The 24,143-nt window shown below is 43.8% G+C and overlaps 1 protein-coding gene across 5 annotated transcripts in view; it reads right to left on the reverse strand.

Annotated features, from left to right (window-relative positions):
• CPED1 (cadherin like and PC-esterase domain containing 1) overlaps positions 1-24,143 on the reverse strand; it is a 204,872-nt gene that overhangs the window by 150,754 nt on the left and 29,975 nt on the right. For all 5 annotated transcript variants that reach the window (XR_010590127.1, XR_010590128.1, XM_065556067.1 and 2 more), the window contains exons 4-5: positions 17,183-17,289; positions 13,488-13,563 (exon numbers count right to left, since the gene is read on the reverse strand). Coding sequence is in view for 3 of the 5 variants with exons in the window: in XM_065556067.1 (XP_065412139.1) it covers positions 13,488-13,563; positions 17,183-17,289 (183 nt within the window). In the remaining 2 variants the exon portion in view is untranslated. The remainder of the gene's footprint in view (positions 1-13,487; positions 13,564-17,182; positions 17,290-24,143) is intronic.

Below are 24,143 nucleotides of genomic sequence, written 5' to 3' on the forward strand. Positions count from 1 at the left end.
TCGAAACAGAACTGCAGCGGTACACTGGCCTGAGGAGGTGGTTTCTCAGGTGAAGATAACATTTGAAGAGAATGGAAATAAGCTGCAGGTGACAAGGAGGAAGATGGAAGGACGAGTTACAACTTAAGGCTAGATCCTGTTTCCACAAAGTCAATGGCAAAATTCCAATTGACTTCTATGGGCCTAAGTCTGCAGATCTGGAAAATATTATTTTCATGTTAAAGGTCTATTTTAAATAAACCATTAAAAGCATTAACTATTACTAATGCAATTATTTGGTAACATGCAATGACTGTTGGAGTGTTAAGTTGGGTTTGCAACAGATATATTCAGTACTCACACTGAAGAGGGGAACTTGAAAAACATTATAATAATAATAAAGTCAACATTTCAATGGGAACAAGGAAAGGACCAGAGGGAAGGGATGTTCCCCTTATTAATGTTCCCCAAGTGAAACCATGTAATGCTTTTTCTCTTCTAAAATGTGGTTTTAATTGTGTTGCTAGGGCAACACCTAATCTAACCGAGGCACAGTATTATGTCACAGTGCTGAGTTTTAAAAGAACAAGATGATGGTGCTTGTGTCTAAACTTCTCCCCTTAAATATCAGGTGGTTAGTTGTTTTGAGATGAAAGTCAATGTAACCTCTTATATTTTATTATTACTACTTTATGAATCATTTGTTGGAGCAGCCTCGTCTAACAAAAATACGTCAGGACTGTTTGAAAATCAGAACTGCCCTGAAATCCTTAGGAAGGCTGGGCATATACATTCACTATAAGGCCTCTTTACACTGCCAAAGTGGCATAAAGTGATCCTAGTGTAAATGAGAATCAGGACTTTGGTGTCCCTCAGAGCAGAGGAAATTTAATAAACACAGTGCCCTCATTTATCAGTCCCTGAGTGCAAAAACAAACAAATAAAAACCAACTTGGCATCGTTTATAGATTAAGGTATTCAAGGCAGGGACTGTCTCATTAATTTTTTACAGTGCCTAGCACAACTCAGTCTGTAGATGTTACCATAATACAATGCATAATAACTAATAGTTAATAGTAGGAAGCAGTCTCTATTAGCGGATTCCAGAAGCACCTTTGACATAATCAGTTCTAATGGTATCTGTCCACCTATTCTTCCACTGGAAGACAAAAATCATGTTTGTTAAAACTGTATATTTGTTAATCAACATTATTATCAATTAAAATTAGCGAAGTGAGTCAGTGTCAGAACTATGATAGGAACCCAGGAGTTCCTGGCTCCCAGTCTCATGTTTAGATCATTAGATCATTTTTCTTTCTCTTGTAGGGCCAGATCTTGGTATCAACCATTTGTGGCATAGAACTCTCAGGAGTCTGAACCCTGCAGACATAGACACAAGTGCATAAACGAAAATAATGCAAGTTCCCCTTTACAATGGCTGTATAGTGCTTCTGTGGCTGATCAATCTCTTCCCCCATCCTAAGGGAGAAGTCATAGACCAACGTGACCATGCTGGGAAATGACATAAAGGTAGACAGTGAATGTGTGCAATCCCTCTCTGAACTCCCAACAGGGGGCATGTTTCTCTGGCTGACAGCTCTGCAACTGTGTGGTTGAAGATCCAATACATGGGCAAAGGGGAGGAGCAGACAGCTCTTCTCTGCCACTTCCCCTCAAAAAACTGCACTCCCCCTGCATAGTAAATATTTTGGGAGGTATTATATTGGGTAAGGGACATGTTCCCAGTCTTCCTCTCTCTCTGCTGAAGTCACACAATTGCCCTATACTCACAGCAGAGACAGACCTAGGACACACACAGAACTGCTTGAGGAGGTAGAACCTACGATGGCTCTAAGGGCCTCTCAGTGCCAACTGGCAAAGGATTCACTGTCATGTAACAACAATTCCTATCAGGCCTGACAAACTAACTACACCTAGCACATTGCTGTCATAGTGTTTATAAAGAATGTCGTGTGAGGTATCCAATGAAAGCTTATACCATATTGGTCACCACAAGCACTGTGAGATGGACGAACAGGTATCATGCCAGATGTTGCAGGTCGATACTAAAAATACGTTTCAACTATGTAACCAGACAGAATCGATAAAAAAAAAGTTTTTCCCAAAGGAATGTTTATTTACCTGTCTGCTTATATCTCTGACGTAAATTAAGCAGGAAAGCCAAATAAATAGGAGTTCATTTGCATCTGAGGTAAACAGGAAGAACAAGATAACGGGAGGATGAGAAAGCAGTAAGCACACCTGAGCACAAAGCAGCGGGGAAGAAGGATCTTATCTGGAGATAGACTTCAAAAGGATACATTTCAAAGGTTTGCTGGACTGTTAGAAGAAGGGAAAGATCCCCTTTGTTATCCATCTCTCAGGGAGCAAAAAGGACAACACTCTGAATACATGAAAGTTGGATTGTGGTCCTGGTGATGCTGAGTGATTGCTTTACGTGAGAAACTTACCTTAGACAAATGTTTTAGCCTGTTAAAAGTTATGATTAGTCGCTTAGAAGTGTGCTATGCATTTATTTTACTGGTAACCCTCACTGTTTCCATTATTCTTACTCAGTACTCCCTTGAATCTGTGAATCTCTGTTCTTTGTTAATAAACTTATTCTCCTTTTATTATGAAGTCACCTCAGTGCTGTGATCTAAAGTAGAGGGTGCCCTCTCAGCTGAATCAAGTAAGCTGGTGAGTACATTGTCTCTTTGGAGGCAGAGGACTTGGTAATTACTGTGAGTGTTCAGTGACAGGGGCTGGACACAGCAAGGGGAAGCTTCTGGGAAGTCTGGGAACTGGGGTACACCAAGTGTTAACCTGCAAAGCAAAATTAGGGCTGGCAGAGTTCTTTCTTTCCTCTGCAGCATTGGGCACAGGTCACTTGCAGCTTTAAACTAGTGTAAATGGTGAAGTCTCTGTAACTTGAAGTTTTTAAACCATAATTTGAGGACTTCAGTAACTCAGCCTGAGGTTGGGGTCTTTTCAGGAGTGGGTGAGGTTCTGTGATCTGCAATGTGCAGGAGGTCAGACTAGATGATCACTATGGTCCCTTCTGACCCTAAACTCTATGAATCTATGAGACTTCCTGATGGTGATCTTTCAAATATATTTACCTGACTATGCTTTTTCCCCATCTGTTGCTTGTCCTAATAGTTCAGAGTTCATAGGTCCAAGGGGAGACTCAATCATAAACAATTTAAAGAACTGCTGAGTTAACAAGTATGAACAACAGCAGAGCTGATAACAATCTGCTCCAATAAGTAACACTGCTTTTAGATTCATTAAGACTCCCCAAGCACACCTGGGGCACTGTTTACATGGCTCTTGGCATGGCCAGTACATGGTGTGATAAGTGGATCACAGAGCTGCAGATGCATGTGTAGTAATTCTGCTTATTATAGGTAACAGTGAATTAAGTTTGCAATGATCGCCCTCAGGTAATATGTAAGTGTAATTAACTGGCTGTGAGAGACCAACATATTGAACTGATAACTGGCAAGACAACAAATTAAAAAATACAAACTGCAGGAGATACATGGGGCACTGTACAGACTACATAACTCAGTTCTTTCCTTTAGCCTTCTCTTTTTATCCTTAGTTTTTGGGACAAAGCTTTTGTTTTGTTTTTTATTTGTTTTTACTGTGTTCAAGGCATAATAACCTACAAGTGACAGATTTGAAACACGGGGCAAAGAATGATTAAAGCTTCTATTACTGCAGGATAAAGTCTGTCTTGTTTCTAAGCTGTCGATCAACTGTCAGGTTTGCTAGAAACATTTCAAGACCCATTGAGTCACCTCAGGAGCTCATGGTTGTTTAATGAAACACAAAGCAGGGGGAGGGAGCATAAAACTGAACTGAAAATGCCGCACTTTCTTCTGGCCACAACGTCTTGTAAATTGTTTTTTTCCACAGAGGAGACTGTAAACTCAGCACATCGAACCTGGCACAGCTTCTGTCTGATTGTTTTCTTGGGGCAGGAGGGAGGCCCCTATAGAACAAGAAGGGGCTTCAGCCCCAGAAGCTTCTGGTTGTTGGGAGATTCATTGGAGACCAAGGCCATCTGCATAGAGACCTTGTGCATTGCTTCCTGGCGTCTCTTCACCAGCCTTCATGGCAGCCTGAGTCTAGCAGGATCTATATGCAGAGCACAGAGAGGGAGAACAAGCTAATAATCCTGAATGAGCTATCTGCATCTATACAGTGATATCTGGAGGGGACTAACTGGCTGTTGGAGACTGCCAGTGCCTCCTTTAAGGAGGGCAGGGAGCCAACAGCTTTAAAGGAAGCACGTTTGACCTTTATTCAAACAGCCATCTCTTGACACTACCAAGCAGTACCTAAGCTTCTAGTTCTGGTTAAGCCTATGGAAAAAATTGTGTGAGACGACTCTCAGGGTATGTTTATGCCACCAACTTCCCTGACCCTGTCAATCCAGGTTCCAACCATAAGTAGCAGATCTCCTGCTGATGGATAAAGATCAGGCACCCATAATTATTAGATCCTTCAGCTATCTCTGATACCATGGATTATGAGGTGTTGATGCAACTACAGTGCCCATCAGAAGTGGATGTGACTTCTGTTCCATGGTTTCATTCCTGTCACGCAGAGTTCGCAGAGGTTAGTGTCAGACAATTGCTTTCCTGCCTGAAGGAAATGTGGGATATTACAAGATTCTCTGCTGTCATCCCTCTTATTCCGGGAGTATGTGAGGTTGTTAGGACAGCAGGTGAGGATACAGGGACTGGAATGCTTTCAGTATGAGGATACTCAGCTTTATACCTGTATTCCATTCAGCCTGGAGAGTAGGGTTGCCAACTTTCTAATTCCAGAAAACTGAACACCCTTGCCCTGCCCGCTGCCCCGCCCCTTCCCCAAGGCCCCATCCCTGCCTGAGGCCCCGCCCCTGGCTCACTCCATCCCCCTCCCTCCGTCACTTGCTCACCTCCACCCAAGGCCCAAACAGGCATATTTATTGTTTTGATGGATGTATTAGGCTAAGTTCAGGTTTTATTTGTTCCAGGACGCTAGAGCTGGCAGCAAAATAGTCAAAATAGTCAATTTTTAAAAAAATGAAATTTCACAAAAGTCTTCATGATTCTTTCCCTCCCCTTCCCATTTTTCATAACCAGCTCCATGTTTTTTGTTCATTAAAGTTACTGTAATTTTATGTGTGAAATTAGGACCACACATTATCACAGCTGCAATGGGTCCATTAAAGGCCCACTCCTGAAGCCCAAATATGAATCCATAGAGCACAACCACAAAAATGCACACCTGTCCAGATAACTACACAAATAAATCTGTAGAAACTGACTCCCACACCTACCTGCAGATACACATGTGTATTCATGTGTACATACCTAACATGCACTAACACATATACTTCCACATTATTTATTATTACAATTGTTGTTTAGTGCGTAGAGACCCTAACTAAGATCAGGGCTCCAGGTTGGTAAGTGCTGGACACCCACATAAAAAGAGACAGTCTGCAACAAAGAGTTTATAATGTAGCTAGACAAAGGTAGGGAGACATGTATGATCCATTGGCTCTTCTGCAATTACTAGTCAACAACATTCACTTTAAGAAATAATACATTTCTTTTAGAGTTCCTTTCTCTTTCGAAGACTTGTTATGAAAGTCATAACATTTTATGTCATCAATTCTTTTGTTCGCAAGCCAGCAAAAGGAATAAAAGTCAGAGTTAGGCTGCAAATTTTATTCACACAGGTATATACACAAGCAGCAATACACGCACCTTCCTACACCAAGACACACAGTCTCTTACAAACATACAATGCATGCATGCACAGACTTGCCTACACAGAGACACTTTTTCATACACTTTTCCAGGGGTTGCCTAAATCACCCAGCCAGGAAAGGAGGAGGGTGAGCTGGAGGGGAAAAGATGGAGACGTGGGGGTGGAGGAGAGAGGTTGGGGAGGGAAAGAGGCCAAGGACGAGAGCAGGGTGGGGGTGAGAGGGGCTGTGGGGGGGTATGTGGGGTGGATGGGGATGCAGGGGGAGGCAGAAGGCTACAGGTGCATGAGGATGTGGGATGCACAGAGATGTATAGGGACATAATGGGAGTGCAGCAGTGTATGAGGCGAATGGAGTGCAGAGGTGTGGGGGGTGAGGTACCTGGGGGGGTGGCTCTGGGAGGTGGAGAAGATGGGTGGGAGAGTGCTGTAAGGGGAACAGGGATGGGATGGGAGAGGGATGCAATGACGGGGGATGGGAGTGCAGGGGGTGAACAGAGAGGGATGCAGTGAGGAGGTAGGTGCGGGGGGGGTTGGGATGGGGAGGGATGCAGTGACGAGGGTGGGACTGCGGGGGGTGGGACAGGGAGGGATGCAGTGAGGGGGATAGGGATGTAGGGGGTTGGGATGGGGAGGAATGCAGTGAGGGGGATGAGGGTGTGGCTGGGTTGGGATGGGGAAGGATGCATTGAGGGGGATGGGCGTGTGGGGGTGGGACAGGGAGGGATGCAGTGAGGGGGATAGGAATGTGGGGGGTTGGGAATGGGAGGGATGCAGTGAGGGGGATGGGGGTGTGGCTGGGTTGGGACGGGGAGGGATGCATTGAGGGGGATGGGTGGTGGGGGGTGGGACAGGGAGGGATGCAGTGAGGGGGATAGGAATGTGGGGGGTTGGGAATGGGAGGGATGCAGTGAGGGGGATGGGGGTGTGGCTGGGTTGGGACGGGGAGGGATGCATTGAGGGGGATGGGTGGTGGGGGTGGGACAGGGAGGGATGCAGTGAGGGGGATAGGGATGTGGCTGGGTTGGGACGGGGAGGGATGCATTGAGGGGGATGGGCGTGTGGGGGTGGGACAGGGAGGGATGCAGTGAGGGGGATAGGAATGTGGGGGGTTGGGAATGGGAGGGATGCAGTGAGGGGGATGGGGTGTGGCTGGGTTGGGACGGGGAGGGATGCATTGAGGGGGATGGGGTGCAGCCCCATTCTGAGTACTCAGAGACGGGGATACACATACCTCCAACTCCTGGGTGCCGGCGATGGGGCAACAGACCACGGTTCATAGCAAGGCACGTGCTGCAGCTCCAGCCCAGCCATACAAGGAGCACGAAGAGAAGAGGGCTGGACAGCAGTGGGAGAGGTGTGCGCCATGCGACCCCTCAACAGCCGCCTGCTGAGCGCTCGTGAGTGGTGCTAGTTCCTCCCCTACCCTGACCCAGCCAATGGGAGCTGTGCCTACGGGCAGGAGGCGGGGCACCAAGCAGAACCCGCTGGCAGCCCCTAAGGCCAGGAGCTGGACATGCTGGCTGCTTCCAGACCCAGGAGCTGTGTGGGCCACGGTGCAGTTCTAGCAGGGAGCCTGCCAGCCTGGTCATCAGTGCTGACTGGAGCCATCAGGATTCCTTTTCGACCAGATGTTCCGGTACAAAACCGGACACCTGCTTACCCTACTAGAGAGTGCAGTTAACTGCTTTAGCCAGCATTTTAGTGAGATTAGGGCATGGATGAGTGCAAATTATCTGAAATTTACTCTGGGGAACACTAAAATGATGATGTGGTGGGTGCGGGAAAGCAACCTAGATTAGCAGTTTATTCCCTGTTTTGCTACTAGGGCAGCACAGCTATATTCAGGTGCAAAAAATTAAAAAGTAGTGGTGATTACAGAGACCATGAGGCACTGAATTACTAGGAATAAAAATGGATTGAGGGTAGGTTGTGCTCATCAAGCTAAAAAGGCCCATTCCACTCAAATGGCTTCTGCAATGCAGTTCAATGAAGAGGTCAACTGTTCTGAAACAAAGATCCATGATTTTATATGATCCAACAGTGCACCCTAAGGTGGTGAAAGAAAATCTACCATTAAGGATGAAATATATCATATGTCTTGAAACATCCGACAAGAATGGGTGCCTCTGAAAACTAAGGAGACACTGAGTATGCAAAACAATGTAAAAAATCATGTGGTAAATCTTGGCCCCAGTGAAGTCAATGGAAAAACTCCAGTTGACTTCAGTGGGGTCAGTATTTAACCCCTGATGTTTACCATTTTTGTCACTACTTTAACATGCTTTTAGCTTTTTTGTGCTGTGCACATTTCTGTAGCTTAGGCCAAGAGAAAAAAGATGCTTATTTTAAATACTTCAGCCTAAATTTTCAAAACTGACTAGTGATTTGGACTCCAATGTGATCTTCAGAAAGTGCAGAGCTCCCGCCCTCTGAAAATCTGCCCCCCTTAAGGTATCTCAAGTCGAGCTCCCAAAAAACTGAGCCACTTCAAATGACTTTTGTAGGTAATCATTATCTAAAATGTGACTGAAGAAAAACCCAGTTTGCAGCCAATTAGATCTAGACAGAAAAGAATTTAACTCATGGGCTAAAACCTACTGAACCGCATTCTAAATAATATCTGTGAACTTTCAGAGTGAGAAAGACAGCCATGACTATCTACTACCTCATTATTTCAAAACTACTACTAAAAATCATCAGCAAATTATTTCACCTTAGGGACTAATAACCTGCCACATTTGTTGTTTTTAAATTCTGTTTTGAGTGACCCATGCGGAAAAATTAGTCTTTACATTCAAACTTCTCCTTTTTCCTGTAACACACTTATAACTACAATAAAAAAGAGAGATTGACTGGCTTGATATTTTCCAAAACAACTTCCTCTTAGGTTAGGATTATGTGAGCCATGCTGCATACCAAAACCAATGTTTACAGACCAGTTATTAAACTCTGGAAAAAATGACTTATAATGAAAAAGTTGGCACAACGTTAAAAGCCACGTGCATAATGATATCCTAATAACCCAGTAGATGACTGTATGGTACATGAGCAAAGACCAAGTAGTTAAACTCATTTCTCTTTTAAACTTTTTTTTCTTTCAAAACACATCACATTTATTTATTATTACTACAGTTTTGCCTCAATGCCCCAACTGAGATCAGTGCTAGGCACTGTACAGATACATAGTAAGAGATAATTCCCTCCCCAGAGAGTTTATAATCTAAATAAGATAAAAATAGATACATAAATAGATCAGGTTTAGCATTCCTGAGTTTCAAAAGAGCATCATAGCACACAGCCCACAGCCACAACATGGTGATGCCTACTTGTATGGAGACATTTTTAAAGGCACATTGGCAAACAAAAGCAAATCTATTTTTGAAAATGTACACTCCCGTCACTAACATTTTAGATTATTAAAATGGAAAGAATGTTTAATCTATAATTTAAAGCTCCCAAGGGTGGATTTGTGGCAGAACTTTGGATCCAAGCCCAGTAATTAGAGGGGACCTAACACACATACAGTCAGAGCAGCTGGTAGTGAGTCAGAGCAGAACAGCAATAAGCAGCATGCCTCTCAGACAATTGCTGCTAGCCAACCACCTGCTGCTACAAAACCACAACTGTGGCCCAAGGGATAACAGAAGAAGGTGAGGAATGCCACCTTGCCCCCCAACCTCAGCCACTCACGTCAGGTGGCAAAATGCCTCAAGTCAAAGGGAAAGGAGGGAAAAGCAACAACTAGCACTCCACAATTAATTTTTACTAGCCACCTGCTTGCTACAGCAATGGGATTGGAGGAGAAGCTAGCATTAGAGGATAGTGGAGGGCTTCATGATTTCAGTGTGCCCCACTCCACCCCTTGGTCATGTCACTATGTAACATTTTGGCCACTGAGTCACCAAAGGGCCCAGGGAAGGCCAACAGGCTGTGGCAGCTAGCTGGTGTTTAGAGAACATGCCACATGAGTGAATGAATACCCTGAGCATGCTGCCAGCAGTCCCGAGGGAGGGGAAGCAAGTGTACAGTATCTTGCAGCCACTCCAACAGGGGCCCAGCACACAGCACCATAATCAGGGAGGTAAGCAAGCCTGCATGCGGCAAAGATACTGCTTAAACACAATTGCTGGCTTGGCTGAAAAAAGAGATGGGAACAGCCCAGGCTGGACCCTGGGGAAAGAATGTAAAGTGTGTTTGCAGAGGGCTGGGCTGGACTGCTTAGGCAAGAGGAATGTCAGGGAGTCCATCTCATTGCTGCCAACAATCCCAATATTTTTCCAGGGAAAATTCTCTAAGACAGAAGGTTGTGTGTGCATTATGGGTCTCCCCAGGCTCCACTGTCAGGGTGGGGCATGGGGTTTCTCTCCATTTCTCTGAGTCTTCTCCTTCTCTATCTGTCTAGCTTTTTGTAGGGAGAGGGAGTTCCATGGCACCCAATCCAGTTCTGACCATACAGCAGCTTCTATGGGGCACTGGGCCCAAGAATCCTAAATACCCTCCCCAGCCATCCTCAAATTTGAAGCCAGAAGCAGTCAGGAGTAGCTTCTTAGGTGGCCCTTAAAGACACCTATCTCAGAGAGCCCTGTGGCTGCCTACCAGATCCAGCAACAGCAGAACCATGGAGCTGAGGGGTGAGTGTTAGGGCCTCCTCCTGAACCTCCACCAGACCATGCAGCAGCTGTGTCCGGACAACTGTGTGGCTCCAGCCCATCACATCCACATGGAGCAGGAGGCAGGCAGGAGCAGCAGGTTGAAAAGCTCCCTCCCCAGAGACTCCTACAACCAGCCGCCACCATCTAAACGAGCAGAAGGATCCAGCCTTCCCAGCCCAAGCCTCCTGATATTAACCAATGTCTTCCACACTGGACTTTAAAATCCACTGCCAATATTATGCATAATCCCCTCCCCCACTGCCCTACCTGCCCAGCATCCAGCAACTCTCCTCCTCTCTCACCTTGCTCCATCCCAACCCTTCCCTCTCATTCTAGCTGTATCCTACTCACTCTCTATGATCACATCCTCCTACACTCCTGTGACCTCCTCCTCCTCCTCACCCTACCTCTTCCCTGTCACCCCTGTCTCTCCCTCCACAGCCTCCCTTCTCCCACCCCATACAGAACTCCCCAGTAGCCCTCCCCTGATGATCTTCCATACACAAAGAACAAATGTGTTTGCAGTTTGATTACACTATTTTACAGTGAAGGGGGAAAACAAAGAAACAAGAACTACAGAGTCTTGTCCTGTTAACAAGACATTTGAACTAACTCACAGAGACTGTGTCCTTACAGGCACTCTTAAAGCAACAGCAGACAACCCTCCTTTTACATAGCTAAACCTCTGGTCTAGTAACAGCTATAACTAAAATACATCATTTAAAAAAGGAAATAAGCATTATTTGGCATAACCTCCCAATGGAAACACAATCTTACAGTTGTGAACCCATGCGCCTCATTGACTGTCACCCCTTGCCCTGTCTCATCTTGTCTTTTAGTAGACTGTAAGCTCTTCTGGGTAGCAACCATGCATTTTACTTGTTCTCTTACATAGCTAACACCCTTTAAATGCTGAATACATGAAAAATACAAGCTGACTGGCCATCTCCAACAGGAACAGGTGACTTCCCCCACAGGCAGAGATGACAGAAGCAGCAGGCCAACTCTGATTTAAAAAAAAACAAAGTCCCATGTGCTACTGCATAGGGACAGCCTGGCTATTGACCAAAACTGTCCCTCCCTGTGATAATTTCAAAATCCAGGCGCCAACTCAGCCAAATCCAGACTATTGGCAATTCTGCTGTCTGGGCTGGGAGGAAAAGTCTGTCAGGAAATGGTGACAAGGAAAGGAAGCAGGAAAGAGCTAGCTGTCTGGGATAGCAGGGAGGGATCTGAAAACTTGGTGGATCAACCCCCTCTCTTTTCACTATTTATGGTGCTGGTTTATTTTGTGCCTGTCGCTCCTCTTGGACAGTGAATCCACACTGGTTGGTCTCACTTTCTGGTTCTCATGCAGCAGGACAATGCTATTCTGTTTGGTTTCTCAATCCTCAGGGGAACATTTAGATTAAAAACAGTCAGACATTTAAAAAAAATCTTAAAGACATGTATTTTTGTATTTGTTTTGATAAAAATCTGTTTACAAAACTGAAATTAGAGGCCTACACTACTTGACCGTATCTTTATAAGCTGCCAAAATCATCATCAGACACTGAGACTGTCTATAATGCAACTGCGAGTGTGACTGCAGCTTGGATAAGCATAGCTGCATTAGCTTGAATGTAGCTAGTCTGGTCAAAAATAGCAGGCAAGACATGGGGGCACAAGCTTCAGCACAGGCTGTACAAGCTCTCCTGGGACCCTGGGTATGTACTCACATTGCCACCCCACGGTGATGCTCATGCCACCGTGTCTTCACTGCCATTTTAGGTGAGGCTAAAACTAGTGTGGGTATGCCTACCTGAGCTGCAGTCACACCTGCATTGTGGACACAGTCTATGTGAGTAAGGGCCAGAGTCCTGAGAAATTCTGAGCAACCACACCTCCCAGTGTCTTCAGTGGGACTTCAGCATCTCTCAAGACCAGGCCCTTTATCTAGTGAAGTAATGATGATATAAAGATGGAAAGGAATCAATCAGATGTTTTAAAATAGCCCTTATCTACAAGAGAAGCAGAGCACTAGTCAGTCTCATACACCATGTGTGTGCGATGAGATGACTATTACAACAATTTATGGACACCAATTAAAGAGTATGACTTGGAGGAGAAATCTCTCTGTGTGGTGAGTGCCTCTTATGTTCGTGGTTTTGTGGCAGCAAAATAATAAAACTGTTTTAATTGGCCATTGCCCAAACAGCATAACAGAGCTGACCAAAATGTTTCAAAGCCAGACTGTTACAAAATGAATTCAATTTCTGAAATCCTTGGAACTTTGACAAATCTACTCTGATTTGTCTAAAATCTGTATTGCATCAGACTACCCTTTAATGCACATCCCAGAGCAAAGGGCTCACACTAGGGACAGTGCGTCACTTAAGACATAGTTATGCACTCAGCATGGGGCCAGTGTGATCTCAGTTATATGGTGTAAATCCAGAATAGTGCCAGAGACTCTAGATATTCACTGGTGTAAACGAGATCAGAATTTGCCTCATAGGGTTTAACTAGGGATTAACATAGAGCATACGGCTTTGTGCAGGGCCCCTGCTCTGGGCTGAATTTCACCCATAGTAAATTAGGATTCTCTGGCAGCTGGCCTGTAACCTTTGAATTTTTCTGGTTGATGAACTTAATGTACAAAGACTTTTTTTTTTTTATCAGTAAACTCTGTTGGGCTGGAAACCAAGCTACAACTCCTACTCCTTCTTCATGCCACAACAGTTTTATAAAACTGGATAAACATATCTCATTGAACCAAGAACTGTGAAGGGTAAACACCAATATATGGAATAACACAATATAGCCTGACAAATAGGACATTTGTATTCTAAAAAAACATGACTTTTCCAGTCTGCTAAATGATACAGTAACTTTAGTTAAAAGGATCCTTTATTACTACAATTTACTTTCAAGAGATGTCTGAAATGGATTATCACTCATATTCTGTCTTGTTTTTAAAAGTTGATGAAAAAAGAATATACAAGTATGAAACCTCCAACACACACACAGTATCAGCCTCACTACTAAGCAGGTCAATGGATCTTCTACATTTATGCAAACTGAAACAAAATAGAGGATTACCTGGGAACGCTCTAATTATCTGGCATAATCCTTCTTTTCTGCAAAGCAAGTGCTGAATCTCTGGGAGAGTATTTACCTGAAAATAATACAGAGATGTTCTAGTGAGTTCACCAGTAGATGAGCCCTGCACAAGCCCTGCATGTTTTCTCGTATAATTTATCAGGGACACCTCATGTGTGAAACTCCTATTGATGTCAACATTGATTTATGACTCCCTGTGACCTGGAAAATAGAACTCTGAGGTGGGAGTTCCTTCTCCACAATCACCACAAGGCAGTTTCAGACTGTTTTTCCTCCTCCTGAACGCTGTGATTCTGTCACCCCCGCAGTTTCTGCCTCCAAAGCTTCTTGCTCCTCTACATGTCTATCAATCACCCTCATTCATAGCACAGAAAGAGCACATAGAGAGGAATGATGATCCAATGTTTAGGGTGTTAGCCTGGGATGTGGAAGACCTATGCTAAGTTCCTGCTCTGCCACAGACTTCCCTTGTGACCCCGGGCAATCACTTAGTTTCTCCATGCCTCAGTTTCCCATCTGGGAATTAGGGATGATCGCACCTCCCTAGCTCACAGGCATGTAGTGAGGATGAATACAGTAAAGATATTGAGGTACTCCGATACTAAGGTAATGGGATACTTATAAATACTACAATGGTCAGATGGATTCATAGGCTGTGTCAGCAGTCATGTATTTACTAAGGCACCTAATGGAGAAATAAGGCTGGAAATTAGAAGGTTTCTAACCATCCAGAGGAGTGAGATTCTTCCAACAGGAGTAGTGGGAACAAGCAACCTAGCTAGTTTTAAGATGGAGCTTGGTGAATTTATGAACAGGATTATACAATGAGGTTGCCTGAGATATCACTCCTATGTCCCTAAATATCTTTGAAAGCAAATGTATCACAATTTCAAAGGCATTAGGTTGGTTTGTCTTCAGTGACCTGATACCCAAGAGATATTTCCAATGCTCTGATTGCTAATTGTTCTGTTATGTAGGCTTATGGCCCTACGAATTAGTAGTAAAATATCATACAAAAGCATACTCCGTGGGGTAATCATTCCATCTCTAAACAACAGTTGGCAGATGGCATCCTTCTGCTAAGCCCGGCTCGCAGAGGAACATAACCATATTCATGGTACTGGATTCCAGTGTGATTTTATATGGATAATGATTTATCAGTAACACTGCTCATTTTTTTCCCCATCCTAAATTACCTTGTTGCAGGATGGCCCATAATGTGCCGTGACATATCTAATATTCAGTATTGCTACTACTAGCAAGCTATTGGCTTTCAATAAAGCCAATTATAGCTCAAATGAATGATAGTGGGTACCACTCCGGTTCAATTAAGTGGCAATACAATTTTGATAGAGAAATGCTGCCCTGGGCTAAAGGCAGCTGACTGTTGCTGGCACTTGGCTTCTTCTCTAGGTGTGCTGGAAATCACTATACTCCAAGAGCATGTGCTAGCAGCAGAATAGAAGCTCAGGGCTTTTGAAAACCAGGCCAGTACATTAATTCCCTAAATATCAATTTAGCAACCTAACTCTGGCACTCAGTTTTGAAAATCTTGGCCAAACAGTTTATATAACCATGTGCATAATTCCCATTAATAGGAATGTATGTATACAAGCCACTTCTGAGTTAGCTCTGTTGTCCTGGGCCATGGGAGGAGGCTCTTTTCCCACAAGATCTTCAGAATAAATCAGGTGGCTGTTTCCCTCATCTTCAACTGCCAGGAGTCACCTGGTAGACTTGCTGAAACCCCATTAGGCAAGAGCAGGCAAAACCTACCATGCAGAGGTGGCTGGTACATCTCTCAACCTCCACATGAGGTTCATTCTGAGCACCTTTTCCTGCCCCACTGTTGTAGGATGGGGCGGCGTGAACAATAGGCCTCCCACGGTCATTATTTTTTTCCCCTTTACTTTTGATTTGATCATATTGTTAACATTTGGCAAATTTAGGTGCTTTCTGTACATATTTATTGTAAATCTAAATAAACAAACATTGAGTGTCAAACTGGTTCTCTGTGCTGCATAGATGTAAAGGAAGATACTGTCCCCACTTAAAGGAATTTGCAATCAAAGGGCTTCAGCCCAGATTTTTAAAGGTATTTAGGCACCTAAGGAAGCAGATGGGCACCTAGGGGATTTTTAAAAGCACCTAGGTGCTTAACTCTCATGGCAAAACCCTACAAAGCAAAAGTTGCTGGGAGTTAGGCACCTCGGTGTTTTTGAAAATTGCATTAGGCACTTATCCGGATCTCTAGGCATATAAATACTTTTAAAAATTTGCCCTTGGTCCTAAGAGTCGCCCCACTCCTAGATGTAAAGTTACATATGTGCATAAGCCTTTGCAGGATCAAGATCCCAATCAGATAGTAAATACAAATTACCAGTACATATGTACTGGTATAACATGCCAGATGAAGAACTATTCTTGAATCAGTGAGGGTATTTATAGATTCCAAGTCCAGAAGGGACCAATGTGATCATCTAGTCAGTCCTCCAGTATAACACAGGCCCTAGAAGCATCCCAAAATAATTCATAAAGCACACATTTTAGAAAAACATCCAGTTTTGATATTGTCATCACTAATAAGCTTTGTGGAAGAAATCCACCCCTCCAGAAGACCCTTTCATTCTTGTACACCCTTATTTTTCAGAATGCAATTTTGTGCCTGCAATTATGGTTTGTGCAAAATTTTTGAAATTATGAGTCAAATTAGGCATGCATTTTTGTTCCCACAATTTTGCAGGTGCAAATAACTGCGCAATTTAAGTCACTTAGATGTTTGCACCTGCAAGTCAGATATTTAATCAGGTACCTCAATAACTAAGTAACCTAACTTGTGCTTAAAATATTCAAAATTCAGGTGGAAAAAGTGAGGGCCAATTATAGACATGCTTAGAAGACTAGCTCATACTGGCACTGATTCTGCAATTGACTGTATGTGTGCAAGACTGCTGTGCCCATGCAGGTCCAAAAGGACTTCAGTTCAGACTCCACATGGGCGCAGCAGTCCATCCGCACGCTGCGAGTTGCAGGACCAGGGTCATTGTTTGGAGAGATGCTTGAATTATGTTTGTAAAATGACAATTATATATAAACACCGTATATATATATATATATATATTTTTTTTTTTAATTCCTAGAGCCAATCCAGCCCTTGCATAAGTGGCACAACCCCTGCTTACATTTGGCTGAACTGGTCCCCAGTCATTCTGACACTCTGAATGTATTTTCTAGCTGTTTATCCGCATTCCTAAAGTTTCTTCTCTCAAAGAGACATTTGTTACAATTTTCTTTTACTTCTATATTTCTTGTGATGCATGACAATTGAATTTTGAGTATGACATAGAGTCCAGAAGCTCAGATTGGAAAGAGCAAACCATGACATCCAGCTGTAACAATTTTCAATGTCTATGAACATCAACGTATTAAACTACACACAAATTGAAAGCATTAAGACATTGCTCTTGATCTCTGGATAGGATATCTACAAGAATGCAAATATGATATACGATAAACATCCCTGAGTGGGCGGTGAACTTGGAAACACAGCTCTGCTTTACAGTTTAATGAACCACATTTTTAGACCATAAATAGATAATTGAACACTATTTTTGTTAGTGGGTGCTGAAAAATGTGGGGTATTCCAAACAAAAGAAGGCATGTCAATACTTTACCTTCTGGAATAATTCTAACTGATGGAAGTCATCTATTGGAAAGCAGTCTGTATCATCGGTTTTACTGGAAGATAAGCAAATCAGAAGATCCCAAGAGCTTAATTTGCCTATGAAAAGGAACAGAAACATATTGAGAAAAAATATTATGCAATTCCAGCCTCAATAGAAAAATATACAGAGCCAAATCACGAGGACTAGTAGACTTGTCAGATATTAAATATACTATTAAGTGCGGGAGTGGGGTGCTTTGCCTTTCTATCCAGCACCACAATTTTGGGGGTTTTTTTGTTAGTTCCAGGATTTGGGACAAATTCAGAGCTGATGCATTAGGAGGTGTATGTAAAACTTCTCACAGCCCTCCCCTGATGCATGGATCTAAGATGGAGTAATTTATACATTAAGGATGTGGAAGGTGTTAAATTAAAGCTGAGTAGCTCCCTTCCTGCTTTAATTTGCTCTTTTTCCACACCCAGCTTCCCAGCATGTATAATTTTATGCCAAATATCATTGTTACACATAATCTTCCAAGTTCTTTTTCTTTGAGCGTTAGCTAATTTTAAGTGTTGCAAATAATGCTTATCTTGTTGTTGATTTGGCTGTAAGGTTCTGTGCAGAGGAAGCTGCTGGAAGCAGCAAGACAGTTTGCTCTGCTAGACTCAGTTCTTGGTACACTTCCTGGAAACTGGGCATTAGATTGCCAGCATACCATTTGTCACCATCTCTGTTTCAGGACTGCTGCATAAAATCAAGCAAGTTATACTTGGAATATATCTAGGCTCTGAGTTACTGATTTCCTTCCCCACTGGGAAGCTGACCCAGAAGACCCCAGATTTTTGCCACCACTCAGCAGGGTAGCAACACTCGTGTCAGAGATGGGACATGATTTTGGAAGAAGATAGAACAGTAAGTTACACCAATTTACACTCCCTTACACAATGGAAGAGTGGGTACAAGTAAGTCTAAAGCTGTCTAAGGGCAGTTCTACACTACCGCTTAAATCGATCTAACTTACATCACTCAGAGGTGTGAAAAAGACAACCCACTGAGCAACACAAGTTACAGCGACTTAAGCACTATCCACACTGGCACTACGCTCTCCTGCCTACATAGTTTCCACCTCTTACGGAAGTAGAGTAATTATGCTGATGGGAGAGTGCTCTTCCATTGGCATAAACCATTGGTGGAGCTGCACTGATGTAGCGCTTCTAGTGTAGACCTGCCCTAAGCTAAAGTTGTCTAATTTATACCACCTTATGCATCATCTCTGCATCTGGCCCTTTGAGTTAGATATGCAACTCAAATTTTGGCATGTTTTCTCTCACCGATATTCTGAGCAATTTAGACTGGCCCAGTCTCTTTAAAACAACCAAATTAGCCAAGCCCTGCTGAATACACAGGAGCAGAGAATCAGTAAATGGGTAAGCACCTGAGGCACAGGAAGCCAGACAGAAACAAGAATCTCAGAAGGAGCAGTCAGAAGGGAAATCGGAAGGTGGAAACTAAAGCCAGAGTTGGCTTAATCTAATGCCATTTGGTGCTAAACTCTTGTTAACTATTGTGGTGCGGGGTCGTTTTTGTTCCTACCTTCACAGTTGGAAACATTACATATATTTTATTTCATGCTGTCTGTAGGACCCTTTACTTGTATAAGTCAACCCAAAGGCTTAGCCCCTGTGACATCCTGCATAACAATTTTTTGCAGCCTTTCCTCCCCAAAATGTAATTATTTCCCACTATGATCCCACCACCAAACACAAGGCTGGTTGAAGGATTTGTGAGAGGGTTGGCGAGATGGCCCAAATTTAATATCAAAGGAGAGTGTAGAATGTGCATCCATGATTGTAAAGCAAACTAGCCCCTTTTATTTTTAGTGAATGGGCTACAAAGCTTAAGAGCTCCGGTTTTATTTACATTGCATCCATTATTGGAGAATGATTCTATTTCTACATCAGGAAAACAAATAATGCTATATAAAAATAATGCATTAGAGGTAAGTAAAATTTGGGTGTGAGACTTGAGTAGGTGCCCCTTTATGAAACCAAAAAAAAAAAAAAGTAGATACGCCAGGGACGTATATAACTAACAAACAAACTCACACTCAGAGAACAAAAAACGTACTAAGAAATACTTTGTTTTAGAGTAAAAGATTTATCGCATTAATAACTAATACTGTGATCTTCACTAGTCATAATTATCAAATAAGCACAGTGATAAGTCTCTGACTAGAAAACACATTTTATTATAACTGAATATAAAACAATGTCTAGATGTGTTCGAACCGAGGGATGGAGTAGGAATTACCAGATCTCCGATGTAATTCATCTCCCCGTCTCTGGATATTGCAACATCTCCCAGCCTCAAAAAGATACTATAGTGCAAAATGTTTGCTTTTAGGACACATCAGACTGATCCAGATGTATTTACAAACAAAACAAAACAAAGACTCAGACGAGGATAGCCCCAGCCATACTCATTTCTAATCCCGCTGCCTAGGAACAGAGTTCTTGTCATTTAGGGACAAATCTTCAGGCTCAGCTGGGCTTCTGCTTTGTATGCCTGCCATTATTTATGTTTGCAATTAGAATAATTAGACATCTAAGCATGCATTATTTCAAAGCAGCACAATCAGAACTGAAACAGGACCTACCTAAAGAAGTACACTATACTCCCCAAAAGGGGTGTCTATTTAGTACTGTAACTAGGCTTCAGACCGTAAGGCGATGATGACATTGGCCCTTCTGATAGACCAATAAAGCTCTAGTCAGCTACAGTTTACCAACTGTTTTTGTTTAGTTTTACGGTAAAAATTAAAATACATATTTGTTATTACAGATGCTTCACCCCGGAGCAGAATCCAATATGAACACTCATAGGCTGCAAATTGTCCCATGTCACCCATCATGCGTGCAAACACTTCAGTGGGAAATGAAGGTGTGCAGCATACATACACAAGACCATAGATCCGCTGCTATGTTATACATGTGATAGTGTAAAGCAACAGGGCACTGAAGAGGTTATTATTACAATTTTTATTACGGCAACACCCAAATGTCCCATTTGGGATGGGGCGCTGGTATGGTAAGCATGGTACAAACACACAATAAGACCAGACCCTACCTCAGAGATTACAATCTAATTTAAAGCAAGACAATACGTGAGTTAACAAACAACCCAGGAAAAGGAAGAGGGGAGTACAAGGGTAACAGTAATATGATCCCATGTTAACACAGGCCATATGTGCATAACCTTGATGTTTCCAAACCATTTAAACAAATGAATATTAACACTAGCCCTCTCTCTAACCATTATCCAGTGGCAATTTCCTGTCGGCATCACAGTGTGGTTCTGAGGAGGGATTTGAAGGAGACGGTTCAAAAAGATATTTAATTTTTTAATAATTTAAAACCTATATGAGTAAGACTGAACAGTAACAAAGCTACTAATGATTTGTATAGATCTTTTCTTCTTCAAAAGGCTTTATGCACATTTGGCCAAATCCTGCTTGTCTCATTAAACTGATTTCAGTGGATCTATCTGCATAGGATGAGCAGCATTTGGCCTGTTAACTAGTAATGGAATGCATTCGTCTCTCTCCCTTAGACAAGAGTTGTATAAGAGTGACTGCATTGACTGGGGAGCAACAAAGCTCACATTGCACTTACAACAGACTTTTTAAGGGCTTGTCTAATCACACAGGTTGCACCATTTTAGCTAAAGGTGTGATGCTGCACCCATTTAGTTAAACTAATGCAACTGTGTGTGAACATTCTCCATCGATTTAAATCTGGTTTATGGCAGTGTAGCTTGCCTTTTATTTAACAAGGACAAGCTAAACTGCTCTAAGCCCATTTTAAACAGATGTAAAAGTGTCCAGACACAAAGTTGCACCAATTTAACTACATCAGTGCAACATCACACCTTTAGTTCAACCAGCACAAGTTTGTGCATAGAACTGGCCCAGAAGGTCTTATGTTATTAATTCAGCCCCAGATCCAACAAGGTGCTAACCACCCTCAATTCCCCCTGGAATTAGTGGGAGTTAAAGACGTTTAGCACATGGATCAGGCTCAGTGTAAGTAAGTATTTACACCTTCCATTCAGGGCCCCCTTTAATTAGTCTCATTCTTGCTGAGGCAGGGTGCCTGCCGTACAAAGCATAAGCCAATAGCCTGCTTTCCATCTTGTTGATATAGTATACAGATCCACATTTTCATCCAGAGAGTAGGTGGTAGTAAGATAACATTGTTCTCATGAGTGTTGTACTCAGAACTGACCACTTAAACTGCTATGATGGTGATTAAGCAGAGATGTATAAAGAACTAATCTGAGTAGAAAAATAAACATGCTTTGATCAGAAGGGCTTCTAGAGTGGAAGAAATATTAAGCAGCTAGTGGAAACAACAATGCAGAGACTAATGAAAACATTAACATTTGCTTTAAAAGACTTCTACAGAGCTTTGACTTCTGGTATCATAGGTCAAAGTGAACAAGAATATCAGACTCTGTACTGTGAGAAAATAATCTTACTACAATTTTTTTTTAAGGTCAAAGCAAACAGATTCCATGGACCCCCTACTGGCGAGGTACCTGTCAGAACTCTGGAAGTTGAAAGCGGATTTATAAAATGGAGCAATCTGATTGGCTCCCAGCCTTGCAATTATCACATTATAGCCTTGTGGGTAGGAACACATTTGGCTAATCACACTGAAGGCCTTACATTCTGCAGATGGGATCCCATGGGAAACAATAGGATTTTCAACATGGAATGGCTGCAGAAACGGGCCCAGATTGGTACAAATTGGTCTATAAAACATATTAACAACTTAGGTACATAGCTCAGCCTCTGCCTATTTTTAATACAAAATGCACACACACACAAGCTAGCATTGGCTTTAAATTAAAGAGAAAGTGTCATCTAAATCATATACTTTGAAATTGCCTTCCCTGTATTACTGCCAACATCTTGGATTATTAAAAATGAAAGAACTTTTAAAATCTAATATACTGTTCACCCTTTATGCTAATTACTTTTGCAGTCCATTCAGCTTTGAAAATGAAAAGACTAGTCCAGCTACATTTTTATTTATAGTTTCCAATTACTTTCCACTTCTGAATTCTCTTGCATTGTCACAATAATGCTGTATTTGAGTTGAAGCCTTACATGAAGAAGTTTGCATTTTACTCCTGGGGGACTTCTGTTCCAAAAAATTAAAAATTCTGCACACAATATTTTAAAATTCTGCATATTTTATTTGTCAAAATAACACTATATAACCATGCCAGTTTACATTATTTTGGTAATTTATTTCAAAATACCTGTTGCAACTATGTCTGTAACAATCCAGACACATACAAAAATTCTCCAGGAACAGAGAGTTAAAGAAACCGCTACGACAAACCAGTTCCTGTTTCTCTGCCCCCTCCCTCCCCAGCCCAGCTAGGGGGCCAAGCACCCGCATACACACCCCAGAGCCCAGATACGGGGCCCCACCAGCCCAGACACTCGCACCCCCGCCTCCCCAGAGTCCAGCTGTGGGGCACTTCCCATCCCAGACACCCTCACCCCTCCTCCCCCAGAGCCATGGGGTGACCCCACAACCCAGACACCCACACCCCTACCTCCCAGAGTTCAGCTGCAGGACACCCCCCAGCCCAGACACCCGCACCCCCTACCAACCAGAGCCCAGCCATGGGGCATCCCCACGCCCAGACACACACCCCTGTAGAGAGGCTAGCCAGGACTCATCTCTTTCTGGGGTGGCAGGGAACCACACCGCCTCACAACCTTTGGGAATAGCTCTTGTGGGGAATTAGTCCGGCCGTGGGAGTCTACGGCCTTAGTGAAGGTACAAATAAACACAGTGAGCCCAGGCCCTGGGTGAGGGCAAGGCAATGGTGGCTGAGCAATAACAGTATATAATGGCAAGCCAGGTCCTAAGTCAGGGCGGGGCAATGGTGAGGTAGGCACTTGGACCCTCGGGCAGGGTCTGAGCAGTAACAGTATATAAACAGTAGGCCCAGGCCCTAGGTTCCAAAGGGCCTGGGAGAGGGGGAGACTACCACCCATGAGTTGGGTGGCAGGGGGCGGGGACAGGCCCTCCCACTTCACTGCATTCCGGCCCGGGGGCCTATCAGCGGCAGAAGACCCGCTGCAGAGTCAGCGGGGATCCTGGCTGTAACACAGTTCTGGCAGTGCTGCAGCCAGACTAGGGTCGGCTGCCCCCGGGCTACTTCCAGACTCCCCCTCTTGAGGTACCTGGGTCAGGGTGATGTCCTCTGGGGGGTCCAGCACTAAGGGTTCATCGGGATCGCTGGCCAGGGGTAGACTCAGCAACTCCTGGTAGCTGGCGCAGGGCAGGCTCAGCAACTCCTCTGGGTAGCTGGCACGGGGCAGGTCGGCCCAGTCCTTGGGTTTTCCACAGGCTGCTGGGCTTTCCAAATCGCGAGCTAGGCCAGATGTATCTGGCGTCCCCAGCAGCTGCTTCCCCAGCAAGCCCTGAGGTTGGGCCTTTATACTTCTTGGGCAACACCTGAACCTCTGGGCTCAGAGCTCCCTAGCTCCGCCCACTCTGGTGTCCGAAGGCGCTCATCTCTTTCCGGGACAGCAGGGAACCACTCCGCTTCACTGCAACCCCCCCAGAGCCCAGCCACAGGGCCCCCCAGCCCAGACACTTTGCACCCCTCTCCCCAGAGCCCAGGGATCCAGAGGAAGAAACAGCCTGATGCTGGGTCCCAGACTTGTATGGAGTTTCCTGCATGCCACCTTCTTCCTTCAGGGCATGCAGGTAACTGCTGCTGCTGGGAATCCTCCAGCTCTGACCCCTCTCCCCAGCAGTGTCTTCTATTTGTGAGCTGTGGAGCTGGGCTCTGTCGGGTTCAGCAGCCCCCTACTGGTAGCCAGCAGCTCTGCAGCACCAGTTCTGTGGGGAGAAAAGGAAATTCTGCACAGAACATTAATTCT

The sequence above is a fragment of the Chrysemys picta genome, chromosome 1, assembly GCF_011386835.1.
Source record: "Chrysemys picta bellii isolate R12L10 chromosome 1, ASM1138683v2, whole genome shotgun sequence".
Classification (NCBI taxonomy): Eukaryota; Metazoa; Chordata; order Testudines; family Emydidae; genus Chrysemys; species Chrysemys picta.